Source organism: Phyllosticta citriasiana (assembly GCF_038021145.1).
Source record: "Phyllosticta citriasiana strain CBS 120426 chromosome Unknown IWZ02scaffold_10, whole genome shotgun sequence".
Lineage (NCBI taxonomy): Eukaryota > Fungi > Ascomycota > Dothideomycetes > Botryosphaeriales > Phyllostictaceae > Phyllosticta > Phyllosticta citriasiana.
In genome coordinates, this window is record NW_027117287.1 from 545,316 (window position 1) to 564,595 (window position 19,280).

At 56.3% G+C, this 19,280-nt stretch overlaps 6 protein-coding genes across 6 annotated transcripts; 2 read left to right on the forward strand and 4 right to left on the reverse strand.

Moving 5' to 3' along the window:
* Nucleotides 1–80: 80 nt before the first annotated feature.
* Nucleotides 81–2,241, reverse strand: IWZ02DRAFT_470800 (glycogen synthase; the record flags this gene model as incomplete). Its single annotated transcript, XM_066768823.1, has 4 exons — nt 81–277; nt 327–1,689; nt 1,745–2,118; nt 2,169–2,241. The coding sequence occupies 4 exons, from the start codon at nt 2,239–2,241 to the stop codon at nt 81–83; spliced, it is 2,007 nt and encodes a 668-aa protein (XP_066620753.1).
* A 1,353-nt stretch (nt 2,242–3,594) lies between these two features.
* IWZ02DRAFT_457086 (MCM2/3/5 family-domain-containing protein) lies at nt 3,595–6,003 on the reverse strand. The gene is made up of 3 exons (XM_066767921.1): nt 5,799–6,003; nt 4,223–5,749; nt 3,595–4,169 (listed from the first exon to the last, which is right to left on the reverse strand). The coding sequence occupies exons 1-3, from the start codon at nt 5,933–5,935 to the stop codon at nt 3,677–3,679; spliced, it is 2,157 nt and encodes a 718-aa protein (XP_066620754.1). The 5' UTR covers nt 5,936–6,003; the 3' UTR covers nt 3,595–3,676.
* A 139-nt stretch (nt 6,004–6,142) lies between these two features.
* On the reverse strand, nt 6,143–7,764 carry IWZ02DRAFT_457091 (uncharacterized protein). Its single transcript, XM_066767922.1, has 5 exons — nt 7,607–7,764; nt 7,481–7,543; nt 7,284–7,434; nt 7,207–7,226; nt 6,143–7,156 (listed from the first exon to the last, which is right to left on the reverse strand). Exons 2-5 carry the CDS (start codon nt 7,512–7,514, stop codon nt 6,357–6,359), a joined length of 1,005 nt encoding a protein of 334 aa, XP_066620755.1. The 5' UTR covers nt 7,515–7,543; nt 7,607–7,764; the 3' UTR covers nt 6,143–6,356.
* A 1,570-nt stretch (nt 7,765–9,334) lies between these two features.
* IWZ02DRAFT_37081 (uncharacterized protein) lies at nt 9,335–10,282 on the forward strand. The gene has a single exon (XM_066764523.1). It carries the CDS (start codon nt 9,447–9,449, stop codon nt 10,044–10,046), a length of 600 nt encoding a protein of 199 aa, XP_066620756.1. The 5' UTR covers nt 9,335–9,446; the 3' UTR covers nt 10,047–10,282.
* Nucleotides 10,283–10,899: 617 nt separating this feature from the next.
* On the reverse strand, nt 10,900–12,680 carry IWZ02DRAFT_37047 (uncharacterized protein). Its single transcript, XM_066764501.1, has one exon. The coding sequence runs from the start codon at nt 12,260–12,262 to the stop codon at nt 11,081–11,083; it is 1,182 nt and encodes a 393-aa protein (XP_066620757.1). The 5' UTR covers nt 12,263–12,680; the 3' UTR covers nt 10,900–11,080.
* A 4,322-nt stretch (nt 12,681–17,002) lies between these two features.
* On the forward strand, nt 17,003–19,218 carry IWZ02DRAFT_37100 (uncharacterized protein). The gene is made up of 2 exons (XM_066764535.1): nt 17,003–17,281; nt 17,343–19,218. Exons 1-2 carry the CDS (start codon nt 17,102–17,104, stop codon nt 18,918–18,920), a joined length of 1,758 nt encoding a protein of 585 aa, XP_066620758.1. The 5' UTR covers nt 17,003–17,101; the 3' UTR covers nt 18,921–19,218.
* The last annotated feature ends 62 nt before the right edge of the window (nt 19,219–19,280 follow it).

Sequence of the window (19,280 nt, forward strand, 5' to 3'; positions counted from 1 at the left end):
ACGGGAACGGGTACTCCTCGGGGTCCTCTTCCTCTCTGTCGTGCCGTCAGCTTTGCCCAATAACGCCAGAGTCAAGTCACTTACGGAAGCCTCCACGCAATGTAATCCTCCGTGCTCAGTCCCTCGCGCCCTTCTTGCAGCGAAGCAAAGTCTCCAGGCGTCATCATTCCGGACCGGTCTCTTGGAGACCCTGGCTCTGACAGTGGACGAGAAATCTTGACCTCGGCCGCTCCGAAAAAGTCGCTCTCGACATCTCCCTCGAACGCGTCGGGGTACGCTGGCATCATCAGTACAGCCATCTCTCGCACTCTTCGACGCAAGCTTACCTCTGCGCAGGGCCAATTGCCGAGCCTTGACGTACTCCATGCCCATCCTCTTCCAGTCGAGCAAGTCGCTCAATCTCTCGGTCCGGTTGCGCTGGTTGATGCGCTGGCGCTTGCTCTTCTTGGTGAAGTCAAACATGTAGTCCGAAAGCTGGTTTACCGAGTCGTCAACGCCCTTCATCCGCCTGTCCACAATGTAAATGCCATAGTCTTGTGCATTCTCAATCAGCTCTTCCATGTAGCATCCGAATCCGGACAGGTTGGTGGTGATGCTCGGAACGCCCATGACGGTGCACTCGGCCGGAGTGTATCCCCAAGGCTCGTAGTACGAAGAAAAGACGCCCAGGTGCGTGCCGCGCACAAAGTCATCATAGTCCATCGGGAGCACGGGATTGGCAGAGTTCAAAAACTCGGGATGGAACACAATCTTGACCCTGTCCGTAGGATGGTTGAACAGCTGACACCGTCGGATCTGGTTGAGGATGGGGTCGTCATGGTCGTTGACCATGTTGTGGGTGACAATCGGCGGAAGACCGTGGCGCTTCATGGCGAACAGTCGACGGCGGAGCATGACCTTGTCTGCGGAGCTGATAAGTTCCTTGTCTTCAGGCAGGTCCATCCCCTCATGCCAGGCCAATGACCGCTCAAAAAGCTTCTTGCCCACATTCTTCGAAATAACGTCAATCGTGTCGTGCAGAGACTTGATGACTGCCTGACCCTTGAGAGCCTCGACCGTCAAAGACGAGGTTTGCGCAGGCATAATGATGAAGGCGACGACCGTCGTGTTCGAGTTGGTGCTCTTCATGCGGTGGTTCAGACGAGCCAGCGACTCAATGAACATGTCAACGCCCTTGTTCCGGTACTCGTAGCGGCCTGCAGTGAAGAAGTAGAGCGTGTTTTCTGGGTCGAAATCGTTGTGTCCGTAAAAGTGGCCCCGAACAAAATCGTTGATTTTTATCTTTGCCTGCTGATGCAAGTTCTGGAACTCATGGGTAGCGGAGAACTTTTTGACATTGAGCCCATTAGGCAAAACGCCATCGGGCTTGCGCTTCAGGAGATGCTCGCTTTCGTACGCCGTAATGTGGGAAACGGTTGTAAAGACATCGGCAGAGTGAGCCGCCGCTCTCTCGATGCAATATCTGTGGTATATGCCGCGCTTGCCGGCTTCTGCGTCCACGTCAAAGTACTGCAGGTTGTTGTAAAAGTCGACGGAGCCGGCACACAGATAGCGCCCAAGCAGCGTCGCGTGAGTCGTGAAGATTGTCGTCACATCGATGCGTCGCTTCTTGCAAAGCGGAAGTGCAACGCCAGCAAGCCATTCGTGGAATTGAGCAACCACGGCGCGCTTCTTCTCGTGCCAGACATACTACAAGCAATTAGCTCGGGGGAACCTTGACTCTGCCTCCAGGGATCGGGATTACCTCTCCCAAGAACCATGCAATTAGGTATCCAAAGACAATGGTCTCGTTGGTCTCGCCGTCTCCGGGTGGCGAAGGAATGCCGGCCGTGGACCACAAATCGCCCTTCCACTCGTCCAGGTACTTGTAGGCCGTGCCCGTGTCGAAGAGCAAAACACGGGGAGCGCCGTCAATGAGCCAGCGTCCGTACAGGGTTGCGATGCCGCGCTCGTTCATGGCCTTGATTGTCTCAATCAGCGCCGGGTCCCGAGGCGGGAGCTCTTCGACCTCGACGGTGGCGGAGGCGCGGTTCCATGGTCCGAGGAGCGTGTAGGAAGCTCCGTACTCGGCAGTCGTGACCTGGGCCTTGGACTTGAGGACGGAATAGATACCTCCGACTGCAAAGACTGTCAGTTTGAGCTTGGTGTTGCGGACGCAGGCAGCTCACCTCGATTGGCTACCTCTGTCGCGACCTCGAACAGGACGTGATTGGCGACGTCTCGCGCGGCCGGCTCTGCCATGATGTGTATGTCTCTGGGGAGAAGTGACTTGGGACAAATTGATAGAGACGGAGGGCAAGTCTTGCAATTTGAGCTTGGCGGGGCGAGACAATGGCAAGCGGAAGGTGGTACAGCGTGGAGAAGCTGTCTCGTAGGGAGGAATGCAGCGGGAGAGGTCTAGTCTGGTAGCTAGGTCCCGGCGACGAGGAATTCGGCTTGTGGGTGGCCGGGAATGGAAGTCGCGTGCAGCGGCGCAGAGGGCAGCAATTGGAGGAGACGAGAAGAGATGGAGAGGTCAGAGCAGCGGAGGAGGACGAGGAGGACGAGGACGAGGACGAGGAGGGAAGAGAGAAGGGAAGCGGTAGCGGCCAGAGCGAAGAGAAGCTCAAGGCGTGGAGACGCAAGACCGAGGGCGGCTAAAGGCGCAGAATCCTGGTTACCAACGTCAGAGCTTGACCTTGACCTTGACCTTAGGTGATGTGATCTGCCTGGGTGCCTCTCCTGAGTGCTGATTGCTGATTGCTGATTGCGGCCATCCGTCACGAGCTGCGGTGGCACAGGCCTGGCCTACCTACCTGGCGTACATAATAATGGTCGCGTCTCGCTGCCCATCCATCGGATGTTGCGCTTACGTGCGTCAACAGAGAGAGCAGTGGTCTGTCTGGTGAGAGCTACCCGGACCGGTAGTACCCACAGACAGCTCCGATGGATTGCACCCCGCTCACACCCCCGGCTGGCCTCGGAGGCGATCCCTGCGAATCCTGTCGTCTGGCGGTTGTGCTTCTTCTCATCGACGGATCGACGGCCGTGTGCTAGGTACCTACGATCCCCCCCACACACAGACCGGTGCGTCATCACCACCATTGTGTGATGATTGATTGTCCTGCCTACAGGTGTGCCTGGTCCCTCCACTCTCCGCCCTCCGCCCTCCAGATTCAGCGGTGCGGGGTGGAAACAACTTGGGGGAAGTCGGTCCGAGTCGGCCACGGCATTGCGTGCGTCCATCTTCCCTGATGTGTTGCTGGTGCTGGACCCCTTGGGTGGCAACATACTGTGAATGGAAAGGTGGGTACCTACCTACCTACCTACCTACCTACCTACCTACCTAGCTGGGCCGACCCCTCGACCGACGACCTGCCTCTCCGTCGACGACTTCCCTTGGACCTCTAGATCTAAGCACACCCAAACATCCAGCACGACAGCTTGTCAAGTCGCTAGCCGCACGTCGGTGCTTCGTCAGAATCTGGCATCATTTCCTAAGGTGTCTGCAATGCGCCTCGAATCCCTGCACATGGATCCCGTGATGTTCAAAAACGGTCTGTACCCGCGCCCCAACCCGTCCCAACCCCCCCCCCCCCCCCCCCCCCCCCCCCCCCCATAAACGCATAACGAAAAACCAGGAACGCCTTAACCCTACACGTCCCAACATCTGCTCCCGCAAAACTCAATTTCTCAACTATACGCCGCTGCGGTGCACATGCGATCCGCCGTGGCGGATTTGTACCGTTTCCCGCCTCTGCATCACCACCAGTGCCCGGTTCAGCGCTTGCTCGCTGTACCCTTTGACGTCGACAAACTCTCGCTTCAGCGTCGCCAGGCTGGTGGTCCACCCAATGGGCAGACGCTTTCGGAGCTCTTCCTCCACCTTGTTGACTTCGGTCAACAGCTCGCGACTGCCTTGACCCTCGCCCTGCGTGACGGCGTCCATGGTGCTGCCCAAGAAGAGACGGATTGCCTCGTCGACGTGCGCTTCCGTCGCGACGGGAGACAGCGTCATCTTGGCTAGTGACTCGGTGATGCGAACAATGGCCTCGAGCTGACGCACAGTGATGGGGATCGATGACCGTGCGTTGGCCGTCATCTCGGCCGCGTGGACTTGTCTGCGGATGCTCACAAAGTGAGATGACAGCTTCTCCGCGGCATCGTCAGAAAGACGGGGTGCGCATTTCCTACAACTACGTCAGTCCAAATCCAAAAGGTGAGAGCGCCCGTGTCAACTTACTGCTTGCAATACGTAATGTAGCGCTTTATCTTCTCCACTGGCAATTCAGCTTGCACCTGCTCCTCTACGCCACGGCCATCCATGTGAATGCCCATGACGTGTTTGGCGATTCTCTCGTCGCGGCCGCGCTCGTGCTCGTCGCGAACGATGAAAATCATGTCGAAACGAGACAAGATGGTCGTCTGGAAATCAATGTTCTCGCCCGGAGTCTTGAGGTCGTCGTACCGGCCGAATATTGGGTTGGCCGCAGCAAGGACGGACGTTCTCGAGTTCAGAATAGTCGTGATACCAGCCTTTGCAATTGAAATCGTCTGCTGCTCCATGGCTTCGTGAATTGCAACGCGGTCCTCGTCCCGCATCTTGTCAAACTCGTCAATACAAACGACACCACCGTCAGCAAGTACCATGGCACCGCCCTCGAGGTAGAACTCGCGTGTGCTTGCATCGCGTTGCACCGAGGCCGTCAGACCAGCTGCGGAAGAGCCCTTTCCGGACGTGTAGATTGCAATCGGGGCGACCTTTTCGACGAATTTGAGTAGTTGGGATTTGGCGGTACCAGGGTCACCCAAGAGAAGCACGTTGATATCTCCTCTCAGTTTCATGCCATCGGGCAAGATCTTCTTCGAACCGCCAAATAGCAGGCATGCAATGGCCTTTTTAATGTCCTGATTGCCGTAGATAGAGGGGGCGATGCATCTTGCCATCAACTCGTAGAGGTCCGGCCTCCTGCTCATCTCCAAAAACTCCTGCTCCTCTTCCTCGGTGAATCTGGCGTTGCCCTTCATCGTGTGGTCCACGTCCGACTGTATGCCGACAGCACGGAGGTAGGGATTGCGAATCGCGACGGCATTGTTGCCTTTGCCGCCTTTAGAGTTGTAAATGGAAAAGATGCCCATGACTGTGCATCTCGAACCCGGTACCACGCGGTTGCAGAGATACCTGTCGGCAGATATGAGAATGTGGCGCGGAAGCTCTCCTACAGGCACCTGATCGGGCGCTTCTTGGAGCTTCAAGACCTGCTGGTCTATGAATGCACACTTTTCGTGAACGACAAAATACGGGTCGAGCGGACATTTTTCTCCTGCGTCGCCCTCTGACCGAACCCGACCACACGTCCTGGGCAGCGACACGCCTGAGAAACCTCCCGTCACGTACAGGTTTTCGGGGTGCCCGCAGTTGCGGCATTGTATGTGGAGAGTTGTGGCCTTGGAAGAGAGGGTGGAAGCACCAATGATGATGCCGGGTATCCTGACGAGGTGCGAAACGTTTGTCGCGTTGAGATCTCTGATGGTGGTCTGAGAAGCAGCGGAGTGGAGGAGAAGCTGGTGATTCGGAAGCTTGATGTCTTTTTGCGAAGGGTATACGATGCGCTGCGTGCAAATCTTCAATGCGGATTCGAAGAGCGGGATGATGTCGGCCGGCACGCTTGCCAGCCTGTGTGCGAGCTCCTCGTTGTAGGATATTAAGTGGGCGATGTCTACGTCGCAGTAGTATTGCTTCACGAGAACATTCTCCCGTATTTGGTCTCTGTGTGGAAGTCAGCATTGGCGTGCTCGTCGCGAGCTTCTGGACGCACCTGTAGATGAAGACGTTGTCGATGTGAAAGTCGAGGATGAAGTCAACCAAGTGCTGCTGGACTTGAGAGTTGGTGTCCTCGTTCTCATTGTCGCCGGGACCAAAAAGGCTAAGGCTGTAAACTGTTTGCCTGTCCATCTTGATGTTCGAGTGTGTGTTGGTGTTGTGTTTGGGTGCGATGCTCAAGTCAGAAAGCGCTGAAAGGCCGACGCGTATTTCCCGAGAAACGCGTTCGGGACGCGTGCGCGTAAAGTACCTCTTCCTCTTGGCAATGCACGGGCCAGGAGATCAACCTTTGGCTGCACATTTGACTCGTGGCCCACTTAGCTGGCATTATGTAGCGAGTAATAGTGAGGGCTCGTATGTCTTGGATGTTTGAAAGAGGCTGTTACAGCACAGAGACAACGAAAAAGCACTCACGTCATGTGCGGACCATCAAGAAAGAAAGCAGACACATTGAGACGCTTGTATTGAAGAGCACAAATGAACGAAAATTGCAGATAAATTCACATCAAAGGAGCAAGTTTGTTGCCCATGTAGCAATCACATCCACATCCCATCAGTGCCGATACGCACCAAGTTCCTTTCGCCACCAATTTTTGAAGTTGACGGTGCTCACATCGATGCCCAAAGCCTTCGTCTCCGCCGTATCCAAATGGCAGTCATAAGGCCTCTTTGTTTTGCCCTCACTCTCTTCCTTGGCCAGCTGCTCTTGCGACGGCGCATAAGGCTCAAGACCGTCGAGCGGCAGCCCCAGGATATCCGCCAATACTTGACAGATTTCGAACTTGGTCATCTTGTCCTCGGACGAAAAGTGTACTATTCCAGGGAGCTTCATTTGTCCCCACTGTGTGGCAGGCTGCCGCCTCCCCGTGTAAAGCTCGCAAAGATCAAAGCAGACGCGAGCGACCTGAGACGTGTTTGTCGGATAACGCTGGGCGTAGTGATCCATGGAGATGCGGGGTTCTGACGGCGCCAGCGCAGCAGCCTTTAGAATCTGCTCAACCAGGACGTTGACGGCCGACTCTGAGGCCTGGAGCGCTTTGCCGTAGAGCACAGGCACGCGAAGTACCGCGGAGAGCAGCCTTCCGTCATGCTCTGTTGCCCCGGCGGCCTCCAGCACGGCCTTTTCGCCCTGCCACTTCGTCAAGCCATACATGTTGGGTGGTTCGGGCAGATGGGCAGGCGAGTACGGCGCCTCGCCTGGTGTGCCGGGAAACACGTAGTCGGTGCTTATGTAGAGCAGAAAGATGTTGCGGCGGCTGGCCAGCCGGGCCAGTGTACCTGGAACCTCGGCATTGATGGCTCGAGCTCCGTGAGGGTCGGAGGAGCACGAGTCTGGGAAACGGTTTGCAGCGCCTAGGATCTGTGAGTGAAAGCGCTAGGCTTGGAGTAGACGCACCACGTACAGTGGACGATGACGTCGGGTCTTTCGCGTGGTCCCGTTAGCAAGGACACCTCCGTTGGCCTGGCGAAAAGAGCTTACTTGACGTCGTCCAGCGCCTTTTCCACGTCACCGTAGTTGAGCAAGTCCAGCTTGAGGGTCGACGCGTCGGCGCGCGTCAGGCCGGTCCCAACAGCCTTCCAGCCTCGCGATTCAAATTCGCGAACGACCTGACGGCCTAGCAGCCCAGTGCCTGGCAAAGGTTAGCACGCAATGAGGAAAGCGACGAGGCAGCAAACCGCCAGTGATGAGAGCAGTGCCGGGAGCAGGCATGACGGGCAACAGATGAAGGCAACTCGAAGCTTCGAAAGAGTGAGCTTGGTGGACGCATCTTCCCCGAGGACCCGCGCAAGGCGAATACGCACGACGAAGAAAGCAGATTTTGGCCGGTCAAAGCCAAGATGTGTTGAGTTCCAAAGATTCCTTGCCGATCCGAAGACCAACAAAAGCGGTCATTAGTTGTAGTTTTCAACTAGCAAAAACGCGATCTCGGACGAATCCTCACTGATACGCGTAATGCCCGAGCACCTGGATGAAGAGGAAAAGAAGCGGAGGAGCGGGGGGAGACGAAATGCTTAAATACAGGCTGCAGATGGCACGTGCCCTAAGCGAGCCGCGCTAACGCTGCGCCTACGCTAACCCAGTCGGGTCGCGGCCGCAACACAACATCGTCGAAGCAGGCGCGATTCGGCGACTGTGACTGAGCTCCACGGTCTTGGAAGTCTTTCGACCTCGAGACACCTTTGCACTTCCTGATGACGGACTCCTGAGAGCACCAGCTTCATCGGAGCTAACCAGAAACACAATTGCGCAAAGAGTCGCAGAAAAAGCAGTCAATTTCATCCAACACCAAACTCTCCTATCCCACATTGACTTCCCAATTGGGAACCTCCAACGCAAACGTCCTTCTATCAAAACATCCCCTCAGTCCCTCAAGAAAGCCGCGTACCATTGGTCACCACTTCCTTCCTCCTGCTCGCCCCGCAAAAGGGGCAGGCACATCAATCGCCCACCCCACCCTCCTCCAATCATCACAAAAAGCACCTCGACGACATTCCTTCATCTCACCCTGCGCATCACATCCGCAAGCCTCACATCCCATGCCATCCCATCCGTCCGCGCAAAGACCATGACTCGGACATTGGAGACGCCAATCGCCAAGCTACAGCCACCATCGCGCAGGACTATCCGCAGAACGCACAGGGAGCGCCAACCTCATCTGTTTTGCAAAATAAACTTTGGATGTGCGGGAGATCTGATGATGGTGGCAGGGAAGGGTTAGGGTAGGGTAGGTAGGGTGCCAGGACCTAAGCAGGCTTGTTGGTTGATTTTGCTCATGTCGATGTGGTGATGATACGACGCTCTGTTGCGACCTTCCTCTTCTTTCGAGGACCTCACGCACGGATGTGGTGTGGAAACGACGAAGAAAAGAAAACACCGTCAACCCACATATCCTTCAATCCACTACCTGCCAATGACCCATCGCTGCGATGGTTCGCCCTCTCTGCATCCCCCACAACACCAACACCAAACAAACCCCATCCCCCTCAAACATTCTCGTCCATTTCCCCTTCCCTCCCACACTTCTCTCTCTCTCTCTCTCTCTGTATGTGTGTGTGTGTGTGTGTGTGTGCGTCTCTCCCCCATGTCCCTGGCGCCCCTCCCGCCCTCACCAATCATGCCCAGCAGCCAATGGCCGGGTATCTGACTCGGCGCGGCGGCACGCGAAATTAAGGTTCAGGGACATGTTTCGCCCCGACGGGCAGGGCCGCCCGCCGCTTACCTAGCGTTGTGCTTGGCGGCGACGACACCTGGTGATGGTGGTGCTTTGCGGTGGGGGTGGAAGGGATAAGACGTGGACTGGAGATGGGAAACGGTGAGGAGATGTTCAGGTCCGCAGGTATGTGTGTATGTTGTATGTATGTACTGTCGATGGCCAGGATGCTGTTCGTCGGTCTTGAAGCATCGCCTTGCCAGCATGGTAGGTCTTGACCATCATCTGCGTTTGGAGAGGTCTGTATGTCTGTCTGTACCGTCGTCCATGGGTGAATCCACAAAAGCCGCCACCCACAGCGGCATGTAGGTAGTCGCCCCATCATCCATTGTCACACCGTCTCTTCTCTCCGCGTCTCCCGCTGTCTGCACCTCTCTCAACGGCGCAGGTGCAGCCATTGTGCTACCCAACCACACATTCACGTACAGTACATGTACGCACCTCGCCGATCCCATGCAGTGAGGCAACAGCACATAGAACGGTCGAGTCAAGTCGAGATCTCTGTGTTTTTGTTGCAGCGATGGATGGCATCAAGAACAGGAACAAGAAGAGCAGCAGCAGCAGCAGCAGCAGCAGCGCCTACGTGGGTACTTTGTGCGAGCGTGGCTGGCTGGTTGTGTCAGGTCGGTGGCTGGGACACGAAGCAGGTACAGTGCCGGTGGCTGGCTGGACAGAACACCCAAGGACGATCGAAACGTTGCACCAAATCAAACAAACGCACCTCACTCACTCCATCAATTGTCAAAACGGTTCAAGTATGCATGAGGTCCGGCATATGTGCGTTTGTGTGTGTTTGTAAGTGGGGAGCGAGGGAGGAAGCCAATGCAAGATTCGACTCTTTCGACAAGAGGGAGAGATCACCGGTCGTGAGGGTGCTGGGAAGGAAGACCAGGTTGAGTGCAAGGGCGACGCACTACCTACCTAGCACACATGCACAGATGTATGTACGTATGTACGTAAATACTGAAGCGGCAAAGCGAGAGATCGATCAAGAAAGGGAGGGGCAGCCGGCGTTGAGCGTTGAGCGTTGAGCGGTGAGGAGGGCAGAGGAGGTGGGAAGATGGATGAGGCGGTCTACACGAGGAGCAAGCAGATGGGAAATGGGCCAGATGCAGGGACAAAGACTGCATGCATGCATGCATGCTTGAATTTTGTGCAAAGAAGAAGAGAGAAGAGGACAAGGTGCTATGCTATGTTTGTACGCATGATGGAGAGATATAAAGGCGCATGCAAGAAGGAGACAACAATTCAATAAAGAGTACAACGTCCGCTTTGTGCTTTTCCGTGGACAAAGAATAAAGGCGCGGAACAACGCACACAGAGAATGAAGACCGCGCGTCTCGCAGCCTGCCTGCCACCACGCCGCACATATGCACAAACACATCCCATGACGAAGAAGAAGAAGAAGTGGAAGAAAAGAGGGAGTTGGCGACCACAGTAGTGCCAAGATGCTATTCTTTCTCAATCCCTGCCTGTCTGATGGCCTCATTGCCTGTATGCTAGATGCGTGTTTGTCCGACCAACCAACCAATCAACCAACCAGCCCCAACCAAATCCAGTTTTGTGCATTTTCAGACGCCAACAATGTTGTGTGTTGCCTTGATGATTGCGTCTGCGTCTACGTGTGCGTTGAGCGTGAGCGCAAAGCCAGGGCGAGGACAGAGGAAGAAGAAAACGACGAAGACAAAGAAGGAGGGCGATAGTCCCCAGACAAGACGATTGAGGGAATGGAAACGCCCCCTAGATGCAAAATGCAACGTGTCGCAGAATAGAAGAAAGGGCTGTTTCGAAGAGAAGGGAAAGGCAAGAAAGGGAGGCGTCCTCGACAAGAAGAGGCATAAGCCCAAGTTGGGAAGAAGCGAAGTTTTTGATCATGGTCATGTCCTCATCACCACAGGCAGCGACAGCAGCAGCAGCAGACGGTCTCGACTGATCAACAGAGAGCTTCGGTGCTGGCTGCAAGCTCGCGTGCTGGTCCTGCTTTGTACCCTTATGTACCACGCGGTATGTACACCCCGAGAAGGCCGAGCGGAAGGCGCACGCGGGAAAACGACTCGGAAGACGCTTAGGCGTGGTGCTGGTGCTTGGCCACGCCGAGGGCGCGGTCGTGTGCGCGGCGGAGGTGGCTGCGCTGGAGGACACGGCCGTCGCGGCGGACAATCTTGCCGGCGGTGCACGAGGTGCCGGCGGCGACAGCTTGAGGAACCGCACAGCCAAAGTTGCAGAGGCCGAATTGCGAAGAGCCCATGCAGACGACGGCGCCGTTGGTCGAGCAAGGGACGCAGCTGGAACTGCCGGTGCCAGCGGGAGCGGCGGCCGTGGCAGGGGTCGAGGCAGCGACGGAGGTGGTGGCGGGAACGGCCGCGGCGGACGTCTGGGCAGCGCTCGACGCTCCGGGAGCAAAGACACCGCCAGCGTTGCCCGTGTTGGCGGCAGCGGTCGACTTGGCTGGAGAGGCGTAGGCCGGAGTGGTTTGCGCGGGAGCAGAGGTTGCATCAGCGCCAGAGTCACCAGTAGCAGTAGCAACAGAGCCGGCCTTGCCAGCACCAGCACCCTTGACGGTGACGGCAGCGCAGTTGCTTCCAGAGAGACTGGCGCCGACCGAGGTGGACTCGAGAGTAACTGCAGAGTCACCAGGGTTGGGGAAGTCAAAGTTTTCATTCTCGGGAATCTCGCACTCCTCCCTGGGAAGATTGGCTACGAACATGTCAGGCAGCTTGTTGTAGACGTCGTTGTTGTCGGCGCCGCCGGTGACCTTGATGGGAGCGCAGTTCATGTACATCTCGCGGTTGCCGACCTTGTTGAACCAGGTCCACGCAAGCGTGTACTGGCCATTGGGCATGCCCTCGGGCATGGAGAAGTTGAAGGTCGAGGCGCCGTCCGTTGTCGCAAGGTTGCCGGCCGCAGTCGTGGGGCAGCCACCGATGATGCTGTGAATGACCTTCCACTGGCTGTCCTTGTCGGGCTTCTGGTCGAGGGTGACGGAGAGCTGGCATGAGCCACCGCCGTGGGTAGCAGAGCCAGTGAAGCTGAGCTCCTGGGCGACACCGACGGGCATTTGGTTGACCTCGCTAATGTCGTAGACGCCGGAGCGCTGCTTGCAGGGGAAGTCTGAGCCAGAGTTGTCGAGCGGCGAGTTGTTGAGCGAGTCCTTGCCATAGGGAACGGGAGACTTCATGATCATGTGGGCGTGGGAGCCGGAAATGACTGTGGCGGCGAGGGCCGCGAGGGCGCTGAGAGAGACCATTTTGGAAAGAGAGTGTGTTGTGTGAGGTTCGAGAAGTTGGAGTTGGAAATCGCTAGACCAGCTGGCGGTTGAAGACGGGAAATGAACTGGGGTTGTGTGTGTTAGTTTGTCGCAAGGTGGTGTTGGAGTGCCGTCGAGGTTTTTATGTTTGGGCGCGTCACCGCCGTCGGCGGCATTGTTTACGGCGTGGGCAGGCAGGAGAAAGAAATCCTCAAAGTGAAAAAAAAAAAAAAGTGACACAAAGAGGAGCAAACAATGTGAATAAAGAAGCGTCACGATGACTGTTGAACAACAAAGAAGATTCTGAAGAGCAGCGGAAGAGACGTACCTCGTCTGGAGAGAACCCTATAGAGTTTGGTCGATGGAGTAGAGGGTGGACAAGTGGGATTCCCGTTCAGGGGACAAGGAGTGTCAGAGTCTCGAAGTGATCACGAAGGATTCTGGTAAAGGACCGTACTGCTCTGCCACAGGCGGGAGCAAAAATTCAAGGAAACTCAAAGGTCTAGCCTTTGGATGAAAATGGAAGAGGGAGTCGACGACGGTGTGGACGAAGGCGCAAGAAACGTCACGTCCGGGGCCAAGGCGACATACTTATAAGCTATATTCAGCGAGACACCATCCGGACTAGGCGCAGGATCCCGGACGACGGAACAAACAGAAGACCAAGCTTTTTGCAAGTGCAGCCGGATGAGCAAGGGCTGCGGAGATGGGCCACAAGCGTCCGGGGGGGGGGGGGGACCTGGCAGATGGGAAAGACAGTGACCAGGGCCAGGCCCCCCACAGCTGGCGTCTACGACGGACTGTCTGAGTAGGAATCGGAGGGGGGTAGGCATCAATCAGGGTAGCACGCAGCCAGTGGAACGGTTAGCATGTGGGAGTGGAACAAGTCTGGCGCAGGTGGGCCGGGAGGCGGTCGTTAGGGGGCAAGTTGGGAAGGGGAGGGAAAATGGGCTGGTGACGGGACCAGAAGGTGGCTTGGGACAGACGAGAGGGACTGGAGCAGAGCATTGGGTGGCATGGCTGAGTTTCAAAACGCAGGTACCGTGAGGGACGGTGGGTACGGCAGGATGGAGGAGGAGGAGGAGGAGTGAGGTTCGGAGCAGGTGACGCGTGAGAGCGGAAAAGGCGACGGCGGCGGCGGGAGCCCGTGTGGGTCGACGACGGTATCGTATCGATAGGAAAACAAGCCCAGGGGAACAGGCCAACGGTGGCGGTCCAATGGAGCATGCAGAAGGACTTTTTTCTGGCATCCGGAGACCAACGCCGGGTGCATCAGAGCAAGCTAGACGGGCCGCAGACGACGCGCACTGCGGGTGCGACGTGCGAGTGGCAACAAGCGGTTGGCCGTGGATCGACCGTCTGAAACGCCCACAGGTCTTCGGCGCTTGAGTGCATGGAGATGTGCTGAAGCGCCGGACGCGCCGAAGCACGACGACGACGCTGCGAGGTGGTGTTGAGGGCGGGACGAGGCGAGGCGAGGCGAGGCGAGGACAGGACAGGACAGGACAGGACAGGATACGATGGGACAGGATACGATAGGACAGGGGAACATGAGAGAGAGACGGGAGACGGGTCCGGCTGAGGCGCAGGCTGTGGCGCGGCCGCAGCTGCTTAGTCCAGGGCAGTGTGTGTGGTGTGGCTGTTCGCAACCGAACCGCAGGAACCGAACGCGCTGACCTGACTGTGTCGGGGAGACGGCCAGCTGCCTCTTTGGGTTGCCTGTGAAACGTCGACGGTGCTGATCGCAGTCAGTCTTTTTCCTTTTCCTTAGGTATACTTTTCCTTTTCCCAGCCTCCCGGTCATCCTCCCGCTACAACCGATCCATCTCCATCTGACATCTGGACTGGATCCACTCTCTGTCTTCCAAATTTTTTTCCCTTCTTCTCGCTTCTGCTTTTTCTCCTCGGCTTGTCCCCTCAGGACAGGCACCTCTCCTCCGTGCTCCCTCCCTCGGCGAATGACCCGTCACCTGGTGGACATGTACCACGTCATGGCGCAGCTTGTCGTCTGCAGAGCCTCAATTCGGACATCTCACGTTTCACACGCGGCTGTCATCAACATGATCAAGATCTCCTCGCCTCGTGTCCCCAGGCGCTAAGCTAAGCTCCGTAAACCAACACCTGCGGTGAAGCCCGTCGACTGCAGCCCCTTGCCTTGCCTTTTGACGAGCGAAAAGACTGGCCAGCCCTACGACCCTGTGGTCCTCGTTCCTTCGCGCCGGTCCTGTCTGGCCAGCTCGCTTGCCACCCCGCCTCCTGATTGGCTGGCCAAAAGCCTCCGACCTCTCGCCCAACACCCCAGCACCTGTCTGGGGCGACAACATGCTCGTCTTGATTGGTACCTCCCTGGTGGCGGGCTCACCACCACAGAAACTGGCGCATCGGTTCCGGTAAACCGGCAGCATCGTCGCTGTGCTTGTCGTGTCATGAGAGGGCGGTCCCGTACTACTACTGCCCACGCCGCATCCCCTCTGCTTCCTCTGACTGGACAGAGCCTTTGATATGCTTCCCCACTTCAACTGACCCGAGTACGGAACGATGCAACTCGAGTCTCCCACGTTCTGTGCCTCCATGTGTGCTTTTTCCATTGAACGCCGTCCGGTTCGAAACGACTTCGAAACTCAAATTTCACACGTCGCCTCCTTGTTTGCTCGATTTTGAGAAGAAAATTCTTCTTCCTCATTTCTTTTCCAACACGTTGTGATCTTCACCACCGTCGTACGGCAGCTCCGTGGTCCCCTCGCAGCGGGTCCGCTCGAGGGAAAGCAGAAGCGTGGCCGACCTCAGCATTGATCCCGTCCCCACTTCAGCCACAGCTCACAGCTCCGTTTAGTCTGTGCTCACTACCACGCCTGGGCCTCTCGACGGTATCTACCGTCTTCTTCGCCACTACCAGGCACCCGACTCTTGACCGGCAATGACAAGTTTCCCGACGCGTTGCAGCGCCCTCAGCCGTCGATTTTGACTAAAGACATGCTAATCAACGACGCTACAATGCGCATTCCATAGTGAGGACAGTTCTGCATCAGGTTGCGAGGCGCAGTTTGGATTGATATGCCTACGCGTCCTAGTGGTTGCTACCTGCTTTTGCGAGCAAAACATCACATGGACACTTCTAATTATACTCCTACCATGGCTATATTTGTGACCGAAGAGGAGTCCAACGGGCCACCATGGAGCGCCGGAGCAACTCAACACATTATGCGGGCTTCGGCAAAGGCGTTCTGGTCGACATTATAAAGGCGCCACGCCTGTAAGCCGCTAACATCCTCTGGGAACACTGTACAAACACCGAGATGCATCTACGCGCTCGCGCGTTACTCATGCCGAATACGAGTCCCGACGAGTATGTTGAAAAGGTCGACTTGTTTGAATGTGTCGTGCTGCGCCATAATCCGCGCAAGCTGCTTGGTGTTGTATTCGAACGAGGAATCCAACAAATCTCGTCGCCGTTTCACCTCGCCCTCCTTTCCATTACTGTCGACACCTGTTCCTTGCCGTCTCACTCTCCCGTCCTGTCTTCATTTCTCTACTGCTTATCACGTGTGTCTAGACGTGCGATTTGTCAGTCAATGACAGCTGGAGGAATCGCACTGCCACCAAAACGGGCCATGCCCATTGACATGTCCTTCCCGCGCGAGTTCGGTCCTCCGAATATTTCTTGATGAGATCCATCAGCTTACATGCCTTGCGTTATTACCGAAGGGCCTTGAGGCCGGAAAAGATCCTACAAGCTCACGAAAACCTCAGCACGCTGCCTCTGCGCCACACAAGGACATTGCATTAAAAAAGGACGCAGGCGCATTCTGTGTGCGCGCAAGCTCACAATCTGCGATTGGAGGCCCGACGGTCTTCTCAAGTGCTATTCAATACGCCGCTGACCTGAAAAGCAGAACAAACCATAAGATCCTCGAGGACGTATGAGCCCAGTACCACGCGAACGAACGTTTCTCAAACCCCTGGTTTTGTGACCCAGCGCCTTGCACCGACGCCCAAAGATTCCGCGCGCAACCACCATCAATGTGCCTCATTGCCACCAAGACGGGTCGGGTCGTGGAGATTGACTTTGCACACCTTATCCCGCTCCGCTCGCTGTGCCATGCCACACCCATATCTCAGCAGTGACCCGCTCTTCCGCCCACCCATCAGCTGACACACATGAAGTTATGCGGCACGGAAGTGTAGTGCGGCTGGAAAACTCGTCGAAGACACTTGGCATGGTCCATTCCCAAGGCAAAGGAGACTGTGACGGGATGCGCAATACGGCTCCACCGTCCGACGGGCCTTGTGTGTACGGAGCACGGCGACATGGCCCTTGTAGCATGTCCGTTTCGGGAGGCAGCTCCTGGTGTATATGAGAGTCGAGGCTCGCTTTAAATGACATGTTGTGGTCCGCTCCAAACAATAATTTCTCCCTATTATGAAAACCCTCTCGATCAAGTACTGACGCCCAACATCCACATGAACATGAATACATGTAGAGAGCTCCTGGACCAAGCCTGGTGACATGATCCATGTCAGGAATTTTCATTTCCAATGTGAATAGGGAATGGTCTTTATCTGGCTGGTGACTGACCGCGGACATGATGTGGATTGAAAGCAATCCGTTATAAAGCATCAGAGCATAGCAAATCAAATTTCGAAGAAGATCAGGTACGGTTCAAGTAAGCTGTTGTCGAGTAAAGGGAAGACCCCCGCCAGAAATCTGCGCGGTCCGGAGATCATCCGAGCCTCGCATCCGGGCATTCCAGTTCCTCCCGTCTCATTGACGCGCATCTGATTGCATCCACGGCCCTCCCACTTACCTTTGGCCTTTACAACATCGGATCTTCTCCCACCATGGCGGCAATTCGTGCCCCGTCATCATTGACAGCACCGGCAGTCCTCACCATCGCCAGGACCCGGCTTTTTGCGGCCATGCGACGCGACGACCCCACTGCCCTCGACAAAGATGCCGTCGCTCAAATGCACACATTGCTTGACGCAGCCATCCTTCACTGCTCGCCCTCAAATCTCCAGGTTTGATCTACTATCTATACGCGGCCTCGCGATCTTCGCTAAAGCTTGGTCGCAATGACAGAACTGCAAGGAATGGCTAGTGGTGAACGCAGTGCCTTCGTCCAAGAGGATATCCGTCCTGGGAGACTACCTGGCAAGGCTGGCACAGAGCCTGATTGCTGAAAAAGATGCTTCTTTGCCCAATCGTTCCCGGCGCAACCTTCCGTCAAGCCGAAGACAGGCGCTAAACATTCTCTATCTGCTCAATGACCTGGTACATCACGTCAGAGTACATCAGCATCTCTCGTCGCAACTTGCCCACACTGTCCGAGAACTGGAACCCAACCTGACATCTCTCATGAACACGGTCCTCCAGGCGCAAGTTTCGGGAAAAGCAAACCTTCGCAAGCGACTCGCCAGGCTCACCGAATTGTACGCTCACGCCGAGTACAGCGATGGATACAAAGATCGAGTGCGGAAAGCGCTGGAAGAGGGCAGTCTGCCAACTGCGAGCGACGAGGTGCAAGCACAAAGTGCTGTCGGCCAGAAGGACACTCCATTCACCCTGCCACCCTACCACGGAGAAGCCCACGATGCTTGGTACGACCTACCGGCAGGAGCCCTCATGCCACACATTCGACCAAACGACCCCAGACCAATCGATCCGCGTCAGATCAAAGCCTTGGATCTTAGAAACAAGAAAGCAGGTTCTGAATTGGTCAGTGCTGTAAGAGACCTGTTGCAATACGCCGAGGATCTTTATGCAGAGGATGAAGGCATCGTGGCAGATATCGACATGATGGGGCAGCATATGGTCAAGGACGAGATGAGTGGAGACTTGATCGTCTCAGAGGGATACTATGGGTGGTCTGTGGAATTTTGCGAGAGGATGAAGAAGAGGCGACAGGAAGCAAGGACTCGGCCGCCTGGTGGCAGGGACATCTACAACAGAAGCCGGAGTATTTCTTCAAGAAGTCGCAGCAGGAGCCGTAGCAGGAGCATCAGCAGCGATCGTGGACGGCGCTTCGCGCAGCGCGGGAAGCGAAGGTACAGCTCCTCGAGGAGCCGCAGCCGAAGTAGAGAAAGAGACGACAAGCGGCGCAGGGACGACAGCCGTTCGCCTTCGCGGCCAAGGGTGGGAATCGGACGTGGCCGTGACTACGACAGAAGGTCTCGTTCCAGATCTCCTGGTGGATTCCGGGGTTACCGTCGTTCCTCGCCGCCGGCGCCAGTCAACAGAGGTCCCGCAGCGAATCCTTCACCTCAATTTCCTCAGCCGCTGCCTCCTCCACCCCCAGGAAATTTCTCTTCTTCCCATGGGTTCGTTCCGCCGCCGCCGCCAGCACCGTTACCACCAAAGCCGCAGTTTTCTGCCCATCCACCTCCCCCGCCAAACTATAATGGGCCTTGGCCGCCGCCACTGCCTCCGCCAATGCCACCTAACGGCGGCTTCCATCAGCAAGGGGGCTCGATGGCGCAATTCCCCCCCTTTCCCCCTCACATGCCGTATCCGAACATGCCCATGGGATACCCCATTCCGCCTCCTCCGCCTCCATACCCCAACCAGCAGCAATGGCAGCCACCACACCCTCAACAGTACCAGGGATGGAACCAAAACCAGGGGTGGAATCAGAACCATGGCCAAGGACGAGGCTACTAGTTGGAGAGGTCTTGTCCATAGTCGACCAATCAATGCTTTCGATCGGCGTTTTGCCAAATTGCGTCCAAGACAGCGCTCGTCGTTTCCTTGCTTTGCAAATGATCAATTCACGCGACGACTCCCAGCCTCTTCTTCTTTCGCATTCGCGGAACTTTTTACAGCTGTTCGTTTCTTCTCGCTGCCCTGTCTTGGCATTACCGTCTTCCTAAAAGAGCAGTCTGACCAATTCTGCCAGTGGGTTACACCAAGCTTCAATCCGGCTATTCCAGCTAATTGCGACGAACTGGAACATCCGCAACACCAGAGGAATCTTTCTGTCTCGAGTCACTCCGCATCAACAATGTTTTCTAGCCTGTGTTT

Bases quoted from the DNA above. Each gene is read 5' to 3' on its own strand.
- IWZ02DRAFT_457091 (XM_066767922.1), bottom strand. From the start codon at position 7,514: ATGCCTGCTCCCGGCACTGCTCTCATCACTGGCG. The intron at 7,435-7,480 runs GTTTGCTGCCTC...AACCTTTGCCAG, and splicing joins CACTGCTCTCATCACTGGCG to GCACTGGGCTGCTAGGCCGT. The intron at 7,227-7,283 runs GTAAGCTCTTTT...ACCACGCGAAAG, and splicing joins AAGGCGCTGGACGACGTCAA to ACCCGACGTCATCGTCCACT.
- IWZ02DRAFT_37081 (XM_066764523.1), top strand. From the start codon at position 9,447: ATGTACGCACCTCGCCGATCCCATGCAGTGAGGCAACAGCACATAGAA.
- IWZ02DRAFT_37047 (XM_066764501.1), bottom strand. From the start codon at position 12,262: ATGGTCTCTCTCAGCGCCCTCGCGGCCCTCGCCGCCACAGTCATTTCC.
- IWZ02DRAFT_457086 (XM_066767921.1), bottom strand. From the start codon at position 5,935: ATGGACAGGCAAACAGTTTACAGCCTTAGCCTTTTTGGTCCCGGCGAC. The intron at 5,750-5,798 runs GTGCGTCCAGAA...ACTTCCACACAG, and splicing joins GACAACGTCTTCATCTACAG to AGACCAAATACGGGAGAATG. The intron at 4,170-4,222 runs GTAAGTTGACAC...ACGTAGTTGTAG, and splicing joins TACATTACGTATTGCAAGCA to GAAATGCGCACCCCGTCTTT.
- IWZ02DRAFT_37100 (XM_066764535.1), top strand. From the start codon at position 17,102: ATGGCGGCAATTCGTGCCCCGTCATCATTGACAGCACCGGCAGTCCTC. The intron at 17,282-17,342 runs GTTTGATCTACT...TCGCAATGACAG, and splicing joins GCTCGCCCTCAAATCTCCAG to AACTGCAAGGAATGGCTAGT.